Source organism: Branchiostoma belcheri, unplaced genomic scaffold, assembly GCF_001625305.1.
Source record: "Branchiostoma belcheri isolate BF01 breed outbred unplaced genomic scaffold, Haploidv18h27 scaffold60, whole genome shotgun sequence".
In the NCBI taxonomy this organism is placed as follows: domain Eukaryota; kingdom Metazoa; phylum Chordata; class Leptocardii; order Amphioxiformes; family Branchiostomatidae; genus Branchiostoma; species Branchiostoma belcheri.
In genome coordinates this window covers 322,583-342,016 of record NW_017804243.1, presented here as the reverse complement: position 1 = coordinate 342,016, position 19,434 = coordinate 322,583, and the positions used below count along the sequence as shown (strand labels likewise).

The following is a 19,434-nucleotide window of genomic DNA, read 5'->3' as shown; positions in this document are numbered from 1 at the left end:
GAATTAAACTAGACTATTAGTACAATCTCCTGTGTTGGACATTACAGTTCAAACCTACGTGAAGAGTTTTGAAACGAGCATTGGGCAAAAGACGACTAACTGAGGCATTTCAAACATTTAGTACTTACGCTCTGGTCGCCACCAGCACGAGTTGCACCGCACGAACGGCCTTCCGCCACCGCCTCCGAATCTGAACAATCACAATCCCATTAATACAGTAAGTCTATTCTGAGAAACTATTACTACAGGAATATGAACGTAAACGGCATAAGACATGATGTACATAAGCTAAGCATGATCATCAGTTTAAGTCATGAGGACTAGGAATGTACAGACCTCCTCAGGGTTGCGTATCCCCGAGGTGACGTTGAGTCGGACACTGGACGCTCGGCTGGACATCAGAGACTGCCGCCTCCTTCTGTTGACAAAAGTTTTCTTATTTATTGCAACATTTGTTGACAAAACATAGTGACAGCACACTCAAGTTTTAGACTTATATTGATAGAGAAGATAAATCGAATCAGAGATTTTTTCGTGTTTTAACTCCAGACTCCAGGAAAAAAAGCCCCAGCCGTCGGAAAGATCAATTGTAAAAGACACAGAACTGTTTACAAACAGTACAGTAGAAAATATGGTTCAGGATCGTCGGCCGGGTAGAGACTAGGGGGAAAGAGCGCTCGGTCGGACGTAATAGTATACCTTACAGACAGTCTCTGGAGCTTCAAGATAGTCACTCCGGTGTTGCTCCAGAGCAGCTTTGCATAACGATCAGGGAAAAGAGAGACAGAAAAAAGGAGAGAGATAGAGAGGGGGTGAAAGAGAGAAGGAGAGTGAAACAGAGAGAGACAGAGAGAGAGAGATAGAGAGGGGACGTACCTCAGCGACAATCTCCGGAGTTTCAGCATCGTCTCCTCGGGAGTTTTTCCGGAGCAGCTTAGGCTAACGATCAGAGAAGAGAGAGAGAGAAAGAAAGAAAGAAAGAAAGAATGAGAGAGAGAGAGAGATAGAGAGAGGACGTACCTCAGCAACAATCTCCGAAGCTTCAACATCGTCTCCTCAGGAGTTTTTCCGGAGAGAGAGAGAGAGAAAGAAAGAGAGGGAGAAAAATGAGAGAAAGGGAGGGAGAGAGAGAGAGGGTGAGAGGACGTACCTCAACGACAGTCTCCGGAGTTTCAACATCGTCTCCTCGGGAGTGACTCCGAAATCTTTCCGGAGAGAGAGAAAAAAAAAGAAAGAAATGGAGAAAGAGAGACGGGAGAGAGAGGGGGGAGAGAGAGGACGTACCTCAGCTACAATCTCCGGAGTTTCAACATCGTCTCTTCTGGAGTGACTCCGGAGTTTTTCCGGAGCAGCTTAGCATAATCATAAGGGAAAAGATTGAGAGAGGAAAAGAGAGGGAGAGAGAGAGAGGGAAGGACAGAAAGGGGGAGAAAGAGAGGGAGGGAGCAAGGGAGGGGAGACAGAGAAAGGACGTACCTCAACGACAGTCTCCGTAGTTTCAACATCGTTTCCTCAGGAGTGACTCCGGAGTTTTTCCGCAGCAGCCTCGCCTCCTGGCCGCCGGACTCCAGCTTCAGCCCGGCGGCCCACGTCAGGCTCTTCTTTAGCATGTCGCTCTCTTCTTCCGCCGATCCGTTCACAGAATTCAGCAGGAGCCGGATGAGGGTCTGCCGGCGTCGCGCCTCACTCCGTTTCCTACCGGGGGCTTCCTCCGGGTCCTCTTCGGACAGGGGAGAGGGGAGGGGCGAGGGCACGGCGAGCAGGCCTCGGTACGGGCTCGGCGACTCTGGAAAGAAAAAGTAGCTATAGGTTTTGGTCTTACAACGCTCCTAGGTAAAGAAAAAAAAAACATTTTGAAGTTATTTTGAACAAGATTGAACTGTAATTGCCAACTCAAAACCTTTGTTGTTTGTTTTTGGTTACATGTACGTGCAACAGGTTGTTCAGTGTGTTTAAATATATCCAGATTTTTTGCGCCGAAGGTTAGTCTAAAGATACGTTTGTCTTTGTTAGTTATACAGGCTATATAGATACAGGTGCCTACCCGTCAGTTGAATTGACAGGAGACTCCAACAACATAGATATAAATACGTTTGTTTTTGTTGGTTATACATGTACAAGGAATACAGAATACTAGTACATTTTTGTCACATTGGCTATTCAGATACGCGGTTTCTACTGTAAAAGTAATAACAAAGTTCACCTTTATTTGAACAAGACCACACTCTGTTTACAAAACATAGACCAGGCAAGTTATGTGGCAAACTATTGAACTCCTTTAGGAAATATAAAAAAAAAATTGGGTAGAACTAGAAAGGGCGTCGGGTGGTGTAGTGGTTAGAGCAATCGACTGTGAACCGGGAGACCCGGGTTCGATTCCGAGTCGTACCCGGGACATGTCTGAACATGCGCCCCGACGTTGTGCCCTTGGGAAAGGCACTTTACACGAATTTCCTCACTCCACTCAGGTGTGAATGTGTACCTAACTTCGGTTGGGGAAAGTCGTATCGAGGTCACCTGGTGGCGCCGAATGGCAGCCGCACAGACCCTTGCGACAGTTCCACAAAAATAATTGTGGAACAAATATGTGTATTATTTGTATTATTTGATTGTTGTAATTGTTATGATTTGTATTGATTATTATGTGATACCCTGTACCAATTCAGCCGTATAAAGGCTGCGACTGCACGGGTACTGTTTGGACAATAAAAAAAAACCATTTATTATAAAGAAAGACCCACAAGAGCACTGACTAACATCTACATGTAGCTATAGCCTCCATCAGACTAACAACGCGGACAATGGTTTGCCTGGTTGGTTTGGCTAACATTTACATACAGTTCATTTGCCCGCACATTTCATGTGCAAGTAAGGCCACACCGATTTAATTTTATGGATGACATCCGCGCGCGCATTGATTTTCGCCCGATCTCAAAAAAAAAAGATCACGTATTCCGAGGCTCTGGCCTGGCTTTAGGCCTGGGTAGTGCATGGTGGTGATAACTCTGGTTGACGGCAGCCAGGCTACCGAAGCTCCAATACTCAAGAACTCAGTACATACGTACAGCAGTGTCGATTCATATATTCCGCAAAAATCCAGCATGTGTCGGCCTGTCGTATACGTCGCTATGTAATGCGCCAAATTCATAATACCAGGTTTGTATTCCTGTGGTTTTGTAGCATTTTTATTTTTGGCCGGATTTTTATTTTGTTCGCCCGCGCGCACTAGTTTGGGGGTCTTCAGAGGATGTCATCCATAAAATTAAATCGGTGTGGCCTAAGGGGAAATGTTTCGTTACCCTTATAATACTAGTACCGTGGCTCACTACCCTGACCCTGTTTTTACCATCCATAACCCCTTACATGTACATGTATATGTATATATAGGAAGGCCTGGTGGAGGCTCAATAAAATCCGCGTGGGTTCTAGTGCCTCATTTGCGATCGGCTGTGGGTTGAAAGATAGTTTTCTGAAATTCAATCAATTCGAGTGAAAACATATCTATCCCAAAGCCCGCTTGTGTTAATGTAGAAAGACCTTTATTGTACATTTTTGCTCATTAGGAACTAAGTGCAGGTCACGGTAAATAGCGACGGTAGACAAAAATATATCTATAGTAAAACTACATATGTACAGGTTCTGCTTCTTCTCGCTTCTTAAAAAAGGCAGTTGTAAATGTAAGAACATGGAGCTTATAATACGAGGATTATCGAGTTTCATGAGGAATGCGTGAACGTAACAACTAAAGGCTTCTAAAACCCTTACAAATTTTCCCTCTTGAGTGAGAAAAGAGATCAGAAGTACCTTAGAAAAGCCAACTTGACGAACAGACGTCCCTGTCGCGGCCAGAGTGTACAGTGGTGTCGACATTAATGTGAGAATTTTGCATGAGAACAGTTTGATTATGGGTCAGATCATTAGGCATTGGCTGGTTTTACAGGTTGCGGTCTCGGAAGTACTGTGGCCGGCAGGTACAAATTTCTATATCTCTGATTTAGCTGCTTCATGCGAAGGTTGCATTTCCAACCTAAGGCCCGGTGTTGAGCCAAATCCTTGAGCTGCCACATACGTGAGAGGTCAGGTGTTCAGGGTTAGGGTTAGGTTTGGGGTTGGTATTAGACTTAGGACTAGGCTTAGGGTTAGGGTTGGGATCATTGTTCAGGGCTAGAGTTAGACTTACGATTAGGGTTAGACATGGATTTAGAAGGAGTTAGGTTAGGTTTAGTTTCCCACATCACGACTAAACCCCTCCCAACCCTTGTCTCAGGTATACTGAAAAACTCCAAGTAGTGTCGCAGTCATGTATTTGGCAGGATCATGTATTTGGCTTGACACCGGCCGGGCTTGATCAAAAATAAACAATTCATATCAAGAATATGCACAACATTCAACTTTTGTGAAAAACAAGCAATTTTTTATGTAGGTGTGCTTCTTGCCATTTGTTCCCACAACTGGCCGACCGTAACCCGGACTGTTAATTGTGACTTTTAGCATTAGAAGGGGTGTGTTGCAGCTGAAGGAGGGGTGCAGAACTTGTGCTTGTCGGCCACCGTACAGGAGAGCAACAGGTGGTCTAGAGGTGCAATGACAATCCATATCGCTAGAGGCGCTGTTTTCTTACCGACAGACTCGTTGATTTTAAGGTTGGTCTCCTAGGATACGACACGAAGCTTGCCTGTTACATTATGTACTTTTTATTGACCATTTCTTGGTAAAAAATATCTCATGTGAAATATGTAAATGACATGCGAATATTCCAAGTCTAACTGATAGAATCAAGTTATTCTGAAATCTGTTGGTTTCTTGTAGGAATGATTGAACATTATAACGTAAAATGCCAGTGTTGTTTGAAGCGGAAAGAAAAAAAAACAGAATCCCTGAACAATGCTATAAATAGAAAATCATTGGATACATTATTGAGATTAGTAAAAAAAACGTCTTTTTTTGCTGACAACAAAATTCTAAAACCATTTTTTGTTCATTTTGCATTAGTAAAATAACACATAATTTGTTAACCAGTCTTTCTGTAATAGCATTTCCCCAGGGAGTATCGACAACCAGTAAGCCAGGGCGCCATTTTGATGTTCCACCGTAGCCATGGTAACCAAGTCTCGCGGGAAAGGACGAGAACGCGGACAGACACCTGTTAAACGGACTCCCGACATTGTCTGTTGTATCATAAACTAATGTAAGGAGCGTTTCTTAAACATTCGTGCAGATATAAGGTTTTGGCTTCAGCTATTTTTTTTGACGTCTTTTAAGCGTTTTTTTGACGTCCTTTTTTGGGGGAGGGGTGATTTTACTTTGCACTGGTATCTTTTTAACGCTAGCCGAATGGTTACCATGTAGGGCGGGATTTGGGCAGCCGCTTATCAAATCCTTTAACACGTACTGTTGGTGTGATTGTATACTTGTCTACTGTTTCTGTTGTAGGGGTTTGCCTTGACAATTGCTGTAAATGTGGTTGTATACTTAGTTATTACTTACTGGCTGTGAATAGACTGCGTGTTTGATTTAGATAAGAAATAGTCCAGATTGACTTAGTCTATAGTAGTGGCAAAGAGTATCAAACTTAGATTTAGCAGCAACGCACGAGCTAGGCTTTAGCCTCCGTAGCAGGCTTATAGAACTGGGGGTTTGGTGGTCTTCGGCTGTTTTCTGATTAGCCTCCGTAGCAGGCTTATAGAACTGGGGGTTTGGTGGTCTTCGGCTGTTTTCTGATTAGCCTCCGTAGCAGGCTTATAGAACTGGGGGTTTGGTGGTCTTCGGCTGTTTTCTGATTAGCCTCCGTAGCAGGCTTATAGAACTGGGGGTTTGGTGGTCTTCGGCTGTTTTCTGATTAGCCCAGTTTTAAAAAATGGGGGTAATTCAACCAGGCCGGCTATTTTGTCTAAATGCAATCAGAAAATAGCACATAAAAGCTCCCAAAGACCCTAAAGAAATAAACATAGGTACAGAAATCACAAAAACATAAATCCAAGTCCGAATCAAAAGGTCAGACTGGGAACATCAAATGAAATTAAAGAACTTAATACAATGTAATTGGTCCTGTGGGAATGGTAACATTTTGTACAGCGAAAATCTCGGAGAACGTGCGATAACATTCGCATGTAGATCCGACTTCTGTTCTGATTTAATCGTTTGTGAACGCTTTCCCTCCCATATCTGGATAAGGGAGGTTTGACACTCATACTGTCATAGACAAGTATATCTCTCTTTCTACACACACACACACACACACACACACACACACACACACACACACACACACACACACACACACACACACATGTACACTATCTATCTATCTATCTATCTAAACACTGCTTGTTTATACAATTAGATAAGTGACATGAAGTATCATGACACCATGAAGACTTTTTTGAGATGTCGTTTTAAGAAAGGTCTCTCCGTTCCAGAGATGATCTAGTAAAGAATCGGGAATTTTTTTTTCTTAAAGAAATAAAGGGAAAGAAACAAAGAATCGCAAATCCTTGAAACATATGGAATAATTTTATCTTATCTAATCCTTATCTAGAGGTAAGGAAGAACCGTCTAATGTGTGTACCAACATGTGTATCTTAAAACACGACTTATACACTTACCTCTGTGCGGATGCAGCTTGTTGCAATTGTACGACTTCGGGGCGTACCGGTTAACCACCGAGGCGACCCTTGCGTCTCTGCGGGAAGAACTGCCGTCCATCCCCGCCGGGCCGGCTAGCAGGTCCCGCTCATCCGCTCTCGAGGCCATCCCGTCTGAACTCAACAGTTTTCCCGGCCCTCTTGTTGCTAACCGTTTGGACTACTAGCCTTCACCAGGCCTTCCTACAGGGGTACGGATCCTAGCCTCCACCAGGCCTTCCTACGGGGGTACAGATCCTAGCCTCCACCAGGCCTTCCTACGGGGGTACGGATCCTAGCCTCCACCAGGCCTTCCTACGGGGGTACGGATAGTAGAATTCGGCAAAAAAGGAAACAATTTGGCCAGGAGAGTCAGTCTTCAGTCTGGCTAAAATCCGCTGACCAATTTCTCTTCCTGTTTGGCTAAGTTATACTGTTTCTGAGCCTGCACTTTTAGCCTTGTGGGGAGTACGTTTGAACGTAGATGAATGCCCAACAGTCACTGTGAATGTTGGAACTCCCAAGACTCAAGTACTGTTTTCTTGACGACGATTTTGCTTGGAATACTCCGTCTTGGGCGTCTTGCTGCATTCTCTCAAGGTGTCTTAACTTGCTAAAAGTCTTGAGACGCGAAAACATCCGTGGTGAGACGTCCCAGGTGTGCTGTATGTCCTTGCAAGTGTTTTAGTGCTTCATTTGAAGTGACCGCGCCGCGACCCGGAGAACCTACCTGCGGACGGCGCTTCCTTTGAAGGTGCTACAGGTTAACACCTAGCCTGCCAACAGGTGCACCACAAACAAAATACACGTCCGTTTTGAGTTTGTCTCCGACACCAGCGATCAAGCAAAGTACAGTGTGAGTGTTCAGTCGTCACAAAGTTTCAGGAAGAACTTTCACTGCCACAGGTCCATGCAGATCTCATGTGACCAACAAATTGTTTTCAGTATTCTGATTCCAGTGTCTCCAATCCTTGTATCATTAGTTGTCCACGGGGTATCAGCTATGTTGGTGTACTACCGGCAAACACAACAATTTTTGCGTTGTGTTCTAAGGCTGGTTCACGTATTATCCAAGCAGATATTTTGGTGGCTACAACTTACAAGGCAGTATCAAATCGGCAGGGTTGTATCCAACACGGTTACCACCATTACCTTAGGCTTGCGAAAAAAAGATACTGGCACTGTGAATTCACTTTATGTTCACGGTAGCAAAAGTTCACGGTCTGATAAAAATGGACATGTTCACGGAACTATATATTCACGGTGGCGACAGGTGCAGGAAAAAAATATCTGTTTAACTGTAATGATAAGTTCACGGTACAGAATTGACAGTGAAAACAGTGAACATTACACATTTACAGTACAGTTAAAAAATCAGTGCACAAAAACAAATAAAGTCCGATGAACATGCCTAGAAAAAGCTTCTAGAGTATGGTTCACAGTGACAACGCCAGTTTGCTATGTTCACCTGTACATGTAGCTGTGCCGTTGTAAAAACTGAGTGACGTCTTCAAGAGCGTATCTTGAATATCTTGAGAAGTTCTCAAAGCAGACCTCGTATAAGATCGTGTAACCTCTCCGCGTTAGCGACCCGACGCTGAGAGGGTAGCCTGGGTACCAAACCTTTGGTCGGCTTGGCGGTAATCTTTCGGCCCCGGCCTTTACCAAGCACAGGCGAGTTATACCCACGGACCTATCTCCATCTGGTTTCTCTGTATCCGCTGACTTCCTGTATTACGCTCTATCTTCTTTTGCCGCAGACCCGTTGTCAGCGAAGAAACGTAAAACTTCCCCGAAGCGCGGTCTGGTTGGCGGCCCCAAACGCTGTCGGCGCCGAAGGGATAGCGCTGAGCTCACGGCGGTCTGGTTAACCAGGCTAAGAGTAAGAGGGCGACATTCCAGTGCAGATGGGCGGTAGTCCCGGGTAGAGTCGCCCGGGTACAAAGTTCCCTGTCACCGCGGCTGAGAGCGTGCACTTGTCCCTGGGAAGAGTGGCACTTGTGCTCAGAGTGTGAGCGTTGTTGTGTTCTAGCCTGGGTACCGAACCTTGTGTCGGCTTGGGGGGGGGGGGGGTGTGTGATTATACTAGCCTCTACCAGGCTTCGGGAGGCGGCTGGAAAGAGCAGAAATTTGCCAAATAGAGAGATGACATGGAAAGTACAGTTTACAGATTTCCCTGCCCCGGTCTTTGCTAAGATCAGTACGCACGCGGACCTAGCCTGTCTCCAGCTGGTTTCCCTTTATCTACTGGCTTCCTGTATTTGACTAGTACGCCGACTCTCCGACGTTGTGAGTGAAGATCAAGCAGATCCTATATATATACGGGGTGGCAAAAGACAGGATCAAATTGGCCAGGCAGGATCCATTCTCCAGAGCTGCAAAAAGCGCGGTCATTGGGGCCCGGTTTGGCGGCCCGAAACGCTCCCAGCGCCGAAGGGATAGCGCTGAGCTCACGGCTGGGGTCTGGTTACCCAGGCTAGCGTTGTTGTCCCGGCCTTGGCGACGAAACACGGACGCGATTTAATCCACAGGTCTCTGTTACCGCGTTACGCAGTCATCTTCTCCAAATCACCTCCTTTGTACACCTGCCATTATAGTCAAGACTTAATCCGGTTTTCTTAAGACGAAGGTTGGGGATTAAGGCGTCCTTTCTTCGTTTTCGGGTCAATTCTTCGATCCTTGGTCGTACGTCGCTCTGGTTTTTTGCCCCCACTTCAGTTGCGAAAGATTAGAATCATCGTGTCGCTACTTGACTTGTGTTCGGGCTGGCAAAGGTTCAGAACGTGTCGCGTTATCAACAAAGGCACGTCCATCTAAGTTTCTGTGTGCCGACGCCGACTCTGGTTCTCTCGTTGTTGTTTGTCAATAGTCTAGGAGGAGGTTATCAGAAGAAACTTTGAGAGAAAATGACAAACAAACGTAGAGCCGACTGGTCCAGAAAAATGACAAACGTGTCACGTTGTCAACAAAAGAACGCCCATCGTTTCTGTGTGCCGACGGGGACTCTGGTTCTCTCAGTATCGTTTGTCATACAGTCTAGGACGAAGTTATCTGGTGAAATTTGAAGAAAATACAAAATGACAAACGTAGCACACTGATACTGTACACAGTTCGGCCAGTATCATAAAACCATATCTTGATACGCCAAAAAAGCAGTTTACTCAAGCAACTGGATATGATTTTGGATATCTTGATGTCGCGTCATCATTTTAAGTTGCGACTGCGACGTTGCTACAAAATGTACGTCGCGAGTTTTTCAGGTAAATTCTCCACCTGGGTTACGTAGCAAGCATCACGTAGAGCACACACACAGAGCACACACCGCCCGGCGTTCCACTGTAGATACTAGATAGCAGGCTTATAGAACTGGGGGTTTGGTGGTCTTCGGCTGTTTTCTGATTAGCCCAGTTCTACAAAAAAACGGGGGTAATTCAACCAGGCCGGCTATGTTGTCTATATGCAATCAGCAAATAGCACATAAAAGCCCCCAAAGACCATGAAGACCCCCAAAACCCCCAGTTTTGGGCATGCTATGGAGGCTAGTTCCACCGGCTGCTATCTCCGCCCGTGTATCGATCCGGGCACGTGCCGATGCGGTATAAACGTCGCCCCGTGCAACACTTCGCTTCGGTCCTTGTGCCGCCGGTGCTGGTCACATGCATCCGGTGTAAGGTAAACAGGTAGTATTACGGCAGCAAATCGTTAGCCTCCACCAGGCCTTTCTAAGGGAATACGGATCGTAGAATTCGGCCAAAAAGAGAGTAGAATTGGCCAAGGGAGTCCGGCCTCGGGGAGGTACTTTCTTGCACGGCCAGTCAAACCTACAAGGCGGCCGAACTCCTATATTTATATCCAGCGTAGAGACTAGGTCACATCCGGTGTACCGTGAACAGGTAGTTTTACGGCAGCAAGTTGTGGTAACAGCAGTGGATGTGTTGTAGAAAATTCAACTTGGTAAAATGTTGTAGGTCTTTGTCCTGTCGTAGCCTCAATCAAGGGAACAGGAGTCCTTTTGTGTTTTGATTATAAACCTACAGTGCCTCAATAAAAGCCCATCAAAAGAACAACAAATTGCCCTCTTGGGACAGTATTAAATGTGGGACGTAATTTAGCTAGCTGTCTTTCAAAGGCGTTGTCGGAGCTCCCCTGTATCAGGTTTTTTCTACCGCAGTCTTGCTGAAAGTCCAGCTAGCTACGAAACATTGCGCATACAAGACGACCACGGCACGTGTCTCGGTGCGTGGTTAGATCCTGTTAAACACACTCCACATGGCTGATGACCACTCCAGCTCCGGGCTGTTAACTCTGCCGAATGACCCACAAACACTTGTCGAACTAGAAATCACCGTTCGGTGATCGATGACTGGGATTTGCTAGCCTCCACCAGGCCTTTCTACGGGAATGTGGATCGTAGAATTCGGCAAAAAAGAGAGAGTAAAATTGGCAAAGGGAGTCCGGCCACGGGGAGGTAGTTTCTTTCCATCCTGTGCGGCCAGTCAAACCTACAAGGTGGCCAAACTCCCTTGGCAAATATTCTCCTATATATGGCCAGCGTAGTTAGTCTGGTAGAGACTAGGGATTTGGTGGCGTCCTGAATTCTACTCCTCATGTGTAGACTTAAAAACTTATCCAAGCCGTTGAGCTAAAGACCCAGAAAACGCACTTAAGAAACATATCTTTCAGAACTTAAATAATTCCTAGTTCCTCTTCTAAACATCCGTCAGGACAGGTGAGTCTATAGGGGGGATTCTTCACACCTGCGTTGCCGCAGGTGAAAAATAGGTGTGATAAATAACGCGGACGTTACCTGTACTGACCTGTGGTTTACCTACATGTGCCACACATGTACCTCTGGCACACCTGTTCTTGTATCGGTAGTATACCTATATACCTGTAATACACATGTTCTTACCTGTAGCACACTTGTACTGACCTCTAGTACCCATATACTACACATGCACTTGTCCCGCTGTAGTACACATCTACCTGTATCTATAGTATACACCTATACCGGTAATACTGAACTGTAGTACACCTATAACTATACAAGTAGTACACCTGTTCCTGTATCTGTAGTATACCTATATACCTGTAATACACATGTTCTTACCTGTAGCACACTTGTACTGATCTCTAGTACACCTGTGCCACATATGTACCTGTCCAATAGTACACCTCTACCTGTATCTATTGTATACACCTATACCGGTAATACTGAACTGTAGTACACCTCTACCTGTATAGCAGTACACCTGTACCAGTACTGACCTATGCTTTTTTTTAGTATTCAAAGCAAAAATTTATTTGTACTCTCTCTCTCTCTCTCTCTTGTACATGTGGACATTCCATCACCATATTGACACCATAGCCTCTCCTTATTCACCCGTTTTCTGAAGCACGTACACCCTCTTTTAAAAGCAAGCAAAATAGCAGGACATTCAAAACATGAGAAACAAAACAGTATTTTAACAGCATAATTTTCTGTTTCACTTCTATACTTTATTCACGGCTTTTCTTTTATGATAGCCATCAAAACATGGCTTTCAAAGATTGCAATTTCAAGCAAAATTACTATAAAGATTTCTCTTGAGTCTGTTTTGCATCTTAAAATTCTCTGTAACAATATCTTTTTAAAAAGCAGCAAACTGCAGTTTGGTCCACGTTCTGTGATTCTATTTAGCAAGAATATACAAAACTTTTTTCTTTGCACATAGTCTTCTCTGAAATACATTCTGAACATTCCCAACTGATGTAATCCCATGATATGTACTGATCAATTGTTGACCAATCATCTTTCCCTTTTCCTTATGTCATTAGCCTTTTGGAACTCTGATTGGGTATCCTTATTGCACAGCCACACATCAGTCATTGCAAAATCATTTTCCTTCTATGTTGACACATAGTGGATCCAGCCAGTGGAAGCAAATTTTTAACCTTAAATTCCAAGTCAATTACAATACCACCAGTAAAATGCTTTTGATACTAGAAAAACACAGTACCATGATAACAACATGATAGTTACACAAAAAAGCTATTTAAAAAAATCTATACTTCCTACACAACATGTATTGATAACTGTAAGCAAAGAAGTCATAGAATTCTGCACAAAAAATGTGATCCAGTTAAACCATGGCCATTCTGTAAACTACAGCTCTTTCTTCTCTTTCCTTACTGTCTGGCTATCCGACCCTTTAGGTGGAATGACCACCATGATCCCACCAGCCAACAGAGCGAACCCTGCCCCCACCACCCCCGCTCCTGTCAGGTGTACCTCCTGGACTAGTCCACCCAACAACTGGGCCCCGATACTCCCCATCCGATACACCGATTGGTTCAGTCCCATCAGCACCCCCGTCTCTTTGTTCCGCCCTCGCTCTATCGTGATGTTCGTCGACGCGACCCTCAGGTTTGCATTACAGAACGACATGACGGTTTGGCAGACGATGTGGAGCCAGATGTACGGGGTGAAAGTCATCCCCAGGATGGCCGCCACCAACAGGATGGTGAAATGGATCATCACCCTTGTGTCGCTGCGGTAGAATTCCGCGACCTTTCCGGCGGCGAAGCCGCTCACGGCGCCGACAATCCCGCCGTAGGATATGAGGTAGCCGACCTCTTTTGGCGTGATGTCGAAGCGTTGTTCGAGACCGAGACCCAAGTTGTTGCGATAGAGAAGAACAGAGAACGTCAGGACAGGAACAGATCCCACATGTCAGAGAACAGGGCTTTCTTCAGGGAAGAGAAGAAAGCTAGAAAGCCAAAGCTTGTGGTTGGATTCTGTTTGTGGTTGTCATTTTTCTTTTCTGTCTTGACGTGCGGAAGAGCATACCACACAATACACAGATTGATGAAGAACACAGCCGAGCCCACCAGATAGACCAGCTGAAATCCTCCCTCTGTAACCATCAGATGTCCCCCAACCACAGGCCCTACTATAAACCCCATACTAGAGAAGGCACTGTATCTTCCAAACACTTCCGAATGTTCCGCTTTGGGGACGATGTCTGCCAGGTATGCCTTGGATAACGTCTGGCTTTGTTTGAAAATACCTGCAAGGATCCTGACTGGTAGGGCCAGTGCAAGGGTAGGTGCCAGCCCCAGCAGGGTGTAGCTGATGGATGTCAGTAACAGGCACAGCAACAACATGGGTCGTTTTCCCCACACATCGCCCCAGCTGCCTATGAGTGGACTGGAGAGGAATTGGATTCCACCATACACTGCAGCTAAGGCTTCCATGACTGGCATGAGAGTTGGTGAGAGACATGATCTGAGACATTTTGCTTCCATGTCTTTAGCATGTCTGGACAGTAGTGGGGTGATCATGCCCACTCCAAACAAATCCAAAAACCCAGAAAAACACAGCCACATCGACAGTCTCTTTACAACTTCCTTGGGGGCAGCCATCTTGAATATGGAAGGTACCATTCCTTTCGGCAGGGGTAAGAAATCACCTTTCATTGATCGATGACTGGGTGTTTGATGGCTTCCTTCATTCGATTACTACTCCTCGTGTGTAGACTTATCCAAGGCGTTAAGCTGAAGATCCACAAAACGCACTTGTGAAACCTGTCTTTCAGCCATGGTGTGATCGGGCTGAAAGGCCTAATCACGGAGAATTGCGACATAGTCTTCCGCCACGACTCTGACGTCACTTCCGCCCGCTCGGAGGAGAGAATGCGAGCCTCCACAGCACATGAGCATGCCAAAAGCTGGGAGGTTTTGGGGGTCTTCAGGGTCTTTGGGAGCTTTTATGTGCTATTTTCTGATTGTATATAGACAACATAGCCGGCCTGGTTGAATTACCCCGGTTTTAGAACTGGGCTAATCAGAAAACAGCCGAAGACCACCAAACCCCCAGTTCTATAAGCCTGCTACGGAGGCTAATCAGAAAACAGCCGAAGACCACCAAACCCCCAGTTCTATAAGCCTGCTACGGAGGCTAATCAGAAAACAGCCGAAGACCACCAAACCCCCAGTTCTAAGCCTGCTACGGAGACTAAAGATACCTGATCAGTTGCCGCAGGTGAAAAATAGGTGTGATAAATAACACAGACGTTAGGCTGTACCGTTACTGACCTGTGGTTTACCTGTGCCACAGATGTACCTACACTACACCTGTATCTGTAGTATACCTATACACCTGTAATACACACGTGCTTTTACCTGTAACACACCTCTACCGATCTCTAGTACACCTGTACCACACATATACCTGTCCTGTAGAACACCTCTACCTGTATCTATAGTATACACCTATACCGGTAATACTGAACTGTAGTTAGTACACCTCTAACTATACAAGCAGTACACCTGTTCCTGTATCTGTAGTATACCTATATACCTGTAATACACATGTTCTTACCTGTAGCACACTTGTACTGATCTCTAGTACACCTGTACCACACATATACCTGTCCTGTAGAACACCTCTACCTGTATCTATAGTATACACCTATACAGGTAATACTGAACTTTAGTACACTTCTACCTATACCTGTAGTACACCTGTACCTGTAATGACCTGTGCCTACCTGTATTTCATCTGTGTCTACCTGTATATCACCTGTACTAATCTCTAGTACACCTGTGCCACACATAAACCTGTCCTGTAGAACGCCTCTACCTGTATCTATAGTATACACCTATACCGGTAATACTGAACTGTAGTACACCTCTAACTATACAAGTAGTACACCTGTTCCTGTATCTGTAGTATACCTATATAGCTGTAATACACATGTTCTTACCTGTAGCACACTTGTACTGATCTCTAGTACACCTGTGCCACATATATACCTGTCCAATAGTACACATCTACCTGTATCTATTGTATACACCTATACCGGTAATACTGAACTGTAGTACACATCTACCTGTATAGCAGTACACCTATACCAGTACTGACCTATGCTTACCTGTGTTACACCTGTATCTGCACACCGGCGTATCCACAAACACTGGGGCCAGAAGTGCCCACTTTTCTAGACAGGCTGGTTATATGATTTTTGTCACAACAAAAGTCGGCTTCTGTGTCAATTCCTCCGCAATTCTTAGACGCAGAATGGGGCTTAAAGGCTACTTGCTTAATTGTGTGTGTGTGTGTGAAGATGTACAATGGAGCTTAAAGGGTCCTTTTAATGTCTCATGAAAGGATTCTGCTGTTAATCCCTGTAAAATTGGGGCGTGTTACATGTTATCGTTCTGTGGGTAATTTGAAACCGCTGGAACGTCACACAACAAGAACTGACAACTCTTTTCCCAACGAATGATAATCATGATATAGCCTCTACCAGGCTTAGGCAAGTGGCTGGACATTATTCATCAGTGAAGAAAAAAATTATCTATGTATAACTCTGAATGACTAATCTTCACAAACGAGCTGTACAATTATCATTCGTTTGTATTATCATTCTAGCCTCTACCAGGCTTCAGGAAGCGGCTGGAAAGAGTAGAAATAGGCCAAATAGAGAGGTAGCATGCAAAACACGCTAAAAAATACCCCCAAACCCAAACCTCTGCTTGGAGAGTAGACACGTATAGGTTTCTGGAATTTTCAACCCTTGTTAGGAAATATTTTACCTGGATGAACAACAAATCTGACCCGCTAATTAGGAAGCCCCGGCGGCCCACCACTTAATCCCTGTACAAAGGGTGGATAAACGCTCGCCTGCGGTCCTCTTATAGCCTCTACCAGGCTTTGGAAAGCGGCTGGAAAGAGTAGAAATCGGCCAATTAGAGAGATAACATGCCATGGGAGTTGCACTTGGTCCGCTCGAGAGTACAGTTTGCCGCACCCGAAAAAAAGTACTCTCTAGCCTACCAACTCCCCTGCATGTTATCTCTCTATATTAATTGAACGATTTCCACTCTTTCCAGCCGCATCCCGAAGCCTGGTAGAGGCTACGGTCCTCTCACGACATGGACACACCCACCATTTTATCACCATGGTAACCATTGTGAGGCTGACCCAGGGGGCACGGCACTTTGAGGAGGGATTTCGTGTCGACTGTATGAAATGCTTTAATAGTTAGTAACAAAGCTTTAACGACCTGTCACGCGCGAAAGGCTATTGTGTAGTATCGTGATATTGTGTGTGAGACTGACTAGTCTTTTTATAGCCTGGGACTGACTAGTTTTTTTCTGGCCTTCTTTTTTTTATGCCAGACTGTTGTCATTACGTTGCAGGTGTGCAACTAACCTACATGTATATTTGCGTTGTGTACATAACATAGGAAATGGACTTCTCTTCAGAACTTGTGAAGAAGAGAACTTATATTTGATATTTCCAATGAAATTTCGAGTTAGAAAAATTACAAATAGATAACATTACTAGTCAACAATCTAATCTACCTTTGAAAATGTTTATTCCCCATCAAAAATAAATAACAACAAGTGAACAACATGACAGCTTGCATAGATGTATCAGGTATGAACACCACCAAGTCAAGTTAGTCACCAATACAATGAGTTCTTGAAGATCTATTAAATATGAGTCTTGATACCAACACAGTTGCACAATATATCCAGCTAACCTGAGATCTCCTCTCTCTAAGTACAGGTAAAAAGGCACTTCTTCAATCAGTCTTTTCTGCCATTTCTTACAGAGATTCAGGCTGCCTTGCCAATGATACTGTACTATGTCTTCACAATTTCAGGCTGTTTTGCAGCCACCGAAAGACCTGCCTGAAAATTTACCATGATGATTTTCTTGCCCTGCATACCTCACCATGGAATGCAACATATACATTTGTACTTAATATAAATATTTCATATATCAAATATCATAAAATCACAACAACAAATGTCTGGGGTGTTCAGGAGAGTTTCTCCCTTAAGGTCAAAGGTCTGGCTCCTTGGGCTCCTCAGTGTCACCTTTGACCTGTTTGACCTGTGACCTGGCGGGTATGGAGGAGGTCTGGATGGTTTGTTCCCAGTTCTGTCCATCAAACGTTTCCACGACGACTCGCTCGACCGTCACCTGGTCCAGACAGTGGGGCATCACACCTGCCGAGGTGAATGAATGAGTGAGTGAATGAATCCATCCATCCATCCACCCATCAACTAGACACTACTGTGTATGGCCGTATTGTATGTGGCATGTATCTGAAGTTTTGCTGCATGTTTTTTTAATGTTTTGTAAACATGAGCCATCCTCATAGATGGTACATAAAGAACACCTGAAGCCACCTCAAGCATCCTACAGCTTTCTTCCTGGTGTGAGTGGTTCAAACCTTACAGCCTGGTCTTACGCAGCATGTACTTACTGAACATGGTGTGTTACACCTAAAGTCCGATATATGTGAAACAAAGTTTAACCCCTTCGTACCGTATCCATCAGGGTTTGACCTGGGACAGTAGAAACTCTGGACTCCGCATGTCTTACAGAACAGGTGCTTGGCCTGGTGGGTGTTAAAGGTGTAACACGTCAAGTTGTCCTCCCCCTGGAGAAGGGACAGACAGGTGTAGCAGGTCAATCTGTACCCCCCCTAAAAATGCACCACCACCTCAGTCCCAGTATCAGACTGCAATGGGTATGCTCTAAAAAAAAGTACAAATTGACCAAATGGACTGAATACAAGTCAGATTCAAGGTCAGAAGGTTAGACTTACCTGCAGCAGTTTGAACTTTGACCTGGGGACAATGAAGTGCCTGTTCTGCTTCTTGAAGCAAATGCTGCAGCTGGAGGTATTGTAAAGGAGAAAAAAACATCTTGATCAGAAGTACTGTCATCTAACTCTTAAAGTTGTCAGATCAATCAGTAATTTTTTTAATGAAAAGTTTTTGTTTTCAATTACCTGCCAAAGCAGACAGACAAGTTTTGGGTTGGACTTACTTGCAGTCCACCGCTTGTAAGATAGGGGGCGCCATTACGACGTACTGTACGGCGCCGCAGTGGCAGCCGCCCGTGTGAACCACATCGTTATCTGTAGGTACAAGGTCAGGGGTCGCGTCCGTGGCGGCCTCTAGGGCGTCCGCAATCTCTGCGCCAGTCGTGGGAACTTTCGCCTGATTGGCTGACGTACTGGCGGCCATTTTGTCTGGAATGAAACACACAAATCTAGTGTTAGAATTGCACTATCCTATAACATGTAGTTATAATTCTGCTGGCTTTTTTGTAGATATCAAACTACCATTTAGCAGCAAGTAACAAATTCAAGTTCAAAACTTCATGCACTTGAGTCTATCTTGTCTCCACCATTCAGGGTTTTCTGTGACTGTGAGTTAAAAAAACAGCACTGTTAAAATTGATAGGGAAGTACAGTAAAATCGTCTAGATGGGGAAATATCGGTGGAAATGGTTTCACGGGTTATTCTCAATATCTGTTCACGAATATTAATGGATTATAACTTCCTGCATGGACTAGCCCGCTAGAATCGTATTTTAGTATTAGTTTGTGTATGTACCTCTGGTGTTTCTTTGCCATACATTGTACCAGCTACAATTGTTGAGCAATAAAGTTGATTGATTGATTGATTGATTGATTGATTGATTGATTGTAACGTTAGAGTCGACCAAACCAGTGCCACGCCCACTTACTAAAACCGGTCCTGGCGAACCTATTTTCAGTACCCAAATGCGTTACCTAATTCTTTGGTGTAAAAGTCTTAACTTCTACGTTACCTGATTCTGAAAGGATCTATCAGTCTTCTACAGTTAACCCGAAAACTTGCCAAGCAGTCTCGAACTACCAGTCGACTTCACTTCCGGCTTCCACCTGTACCTGTGACTGTACCATGGATACAAGGGGGCGTACTACCACAAAATCTAAATTGATATGACAAAAAATGGCACAAATTTTATCAGAGATTG

General features: G+C 44.7%; 2 protein-coding genes across 2 annotated transcripts; both read right to left on the bottom strand.

The window, feature by feature from the left end:
- Nucleotides 1-124: 124 nt before the first annotated feature.
- On the bottom strand, nucleotides 125-6,884 carry LOC109482702. Its single transcript, XM_019785521.1, has 4 exons — nucleotides 6,606-6,884; nucleotides 1,477-1,786; nucleotides 337-418; nucleotides 125-190 (listed from the first exon to the last, which is right to left on the bottom strand). The coding sequence occupies exons 1-4, from the start codon at nucleotides 6,751-6,753 to the stop codon at nucleotides 125-127; spliced, it is 606 nt and encodes a 201-aa protein (XP_019641080.1). The 5' UTR covers nucleotides 6,754-6,884.
- A 10,110-nt stretch (nucleotides 6,885-16,994) lies between these two features.
- Nucleotides 16,995-19,338, bottom strand: LOC109482745 (centromere protein V-like). Its single transcript, XM_019785578.1, has 5 exons — nucleotides 19,246-19,338; nucleotides 18,457-18,661; nucleotides 18,233-18,302; nucleotides 17,950-18,064; nucleotides 16,995-17,627 (listed from the first exon to the last, which is right to left on the bottom strand). Exons 2-5 carry the CDS (start codon nucleotides 18,654-18,656, stop codon nucleotides 17,461-17,463), a joined length of 552 nt encoding a protein of 183 aa, XP_019641137.1. The 5' UTR covers nucleotides 18,657-18,661; nucleotides 19,246-19,338; the 3' UTR covers nucleotides 16,995-17,460.
- Between the last annotated feature and the right edge of the window lie 96 nt (nucleotides 19,339-19,434).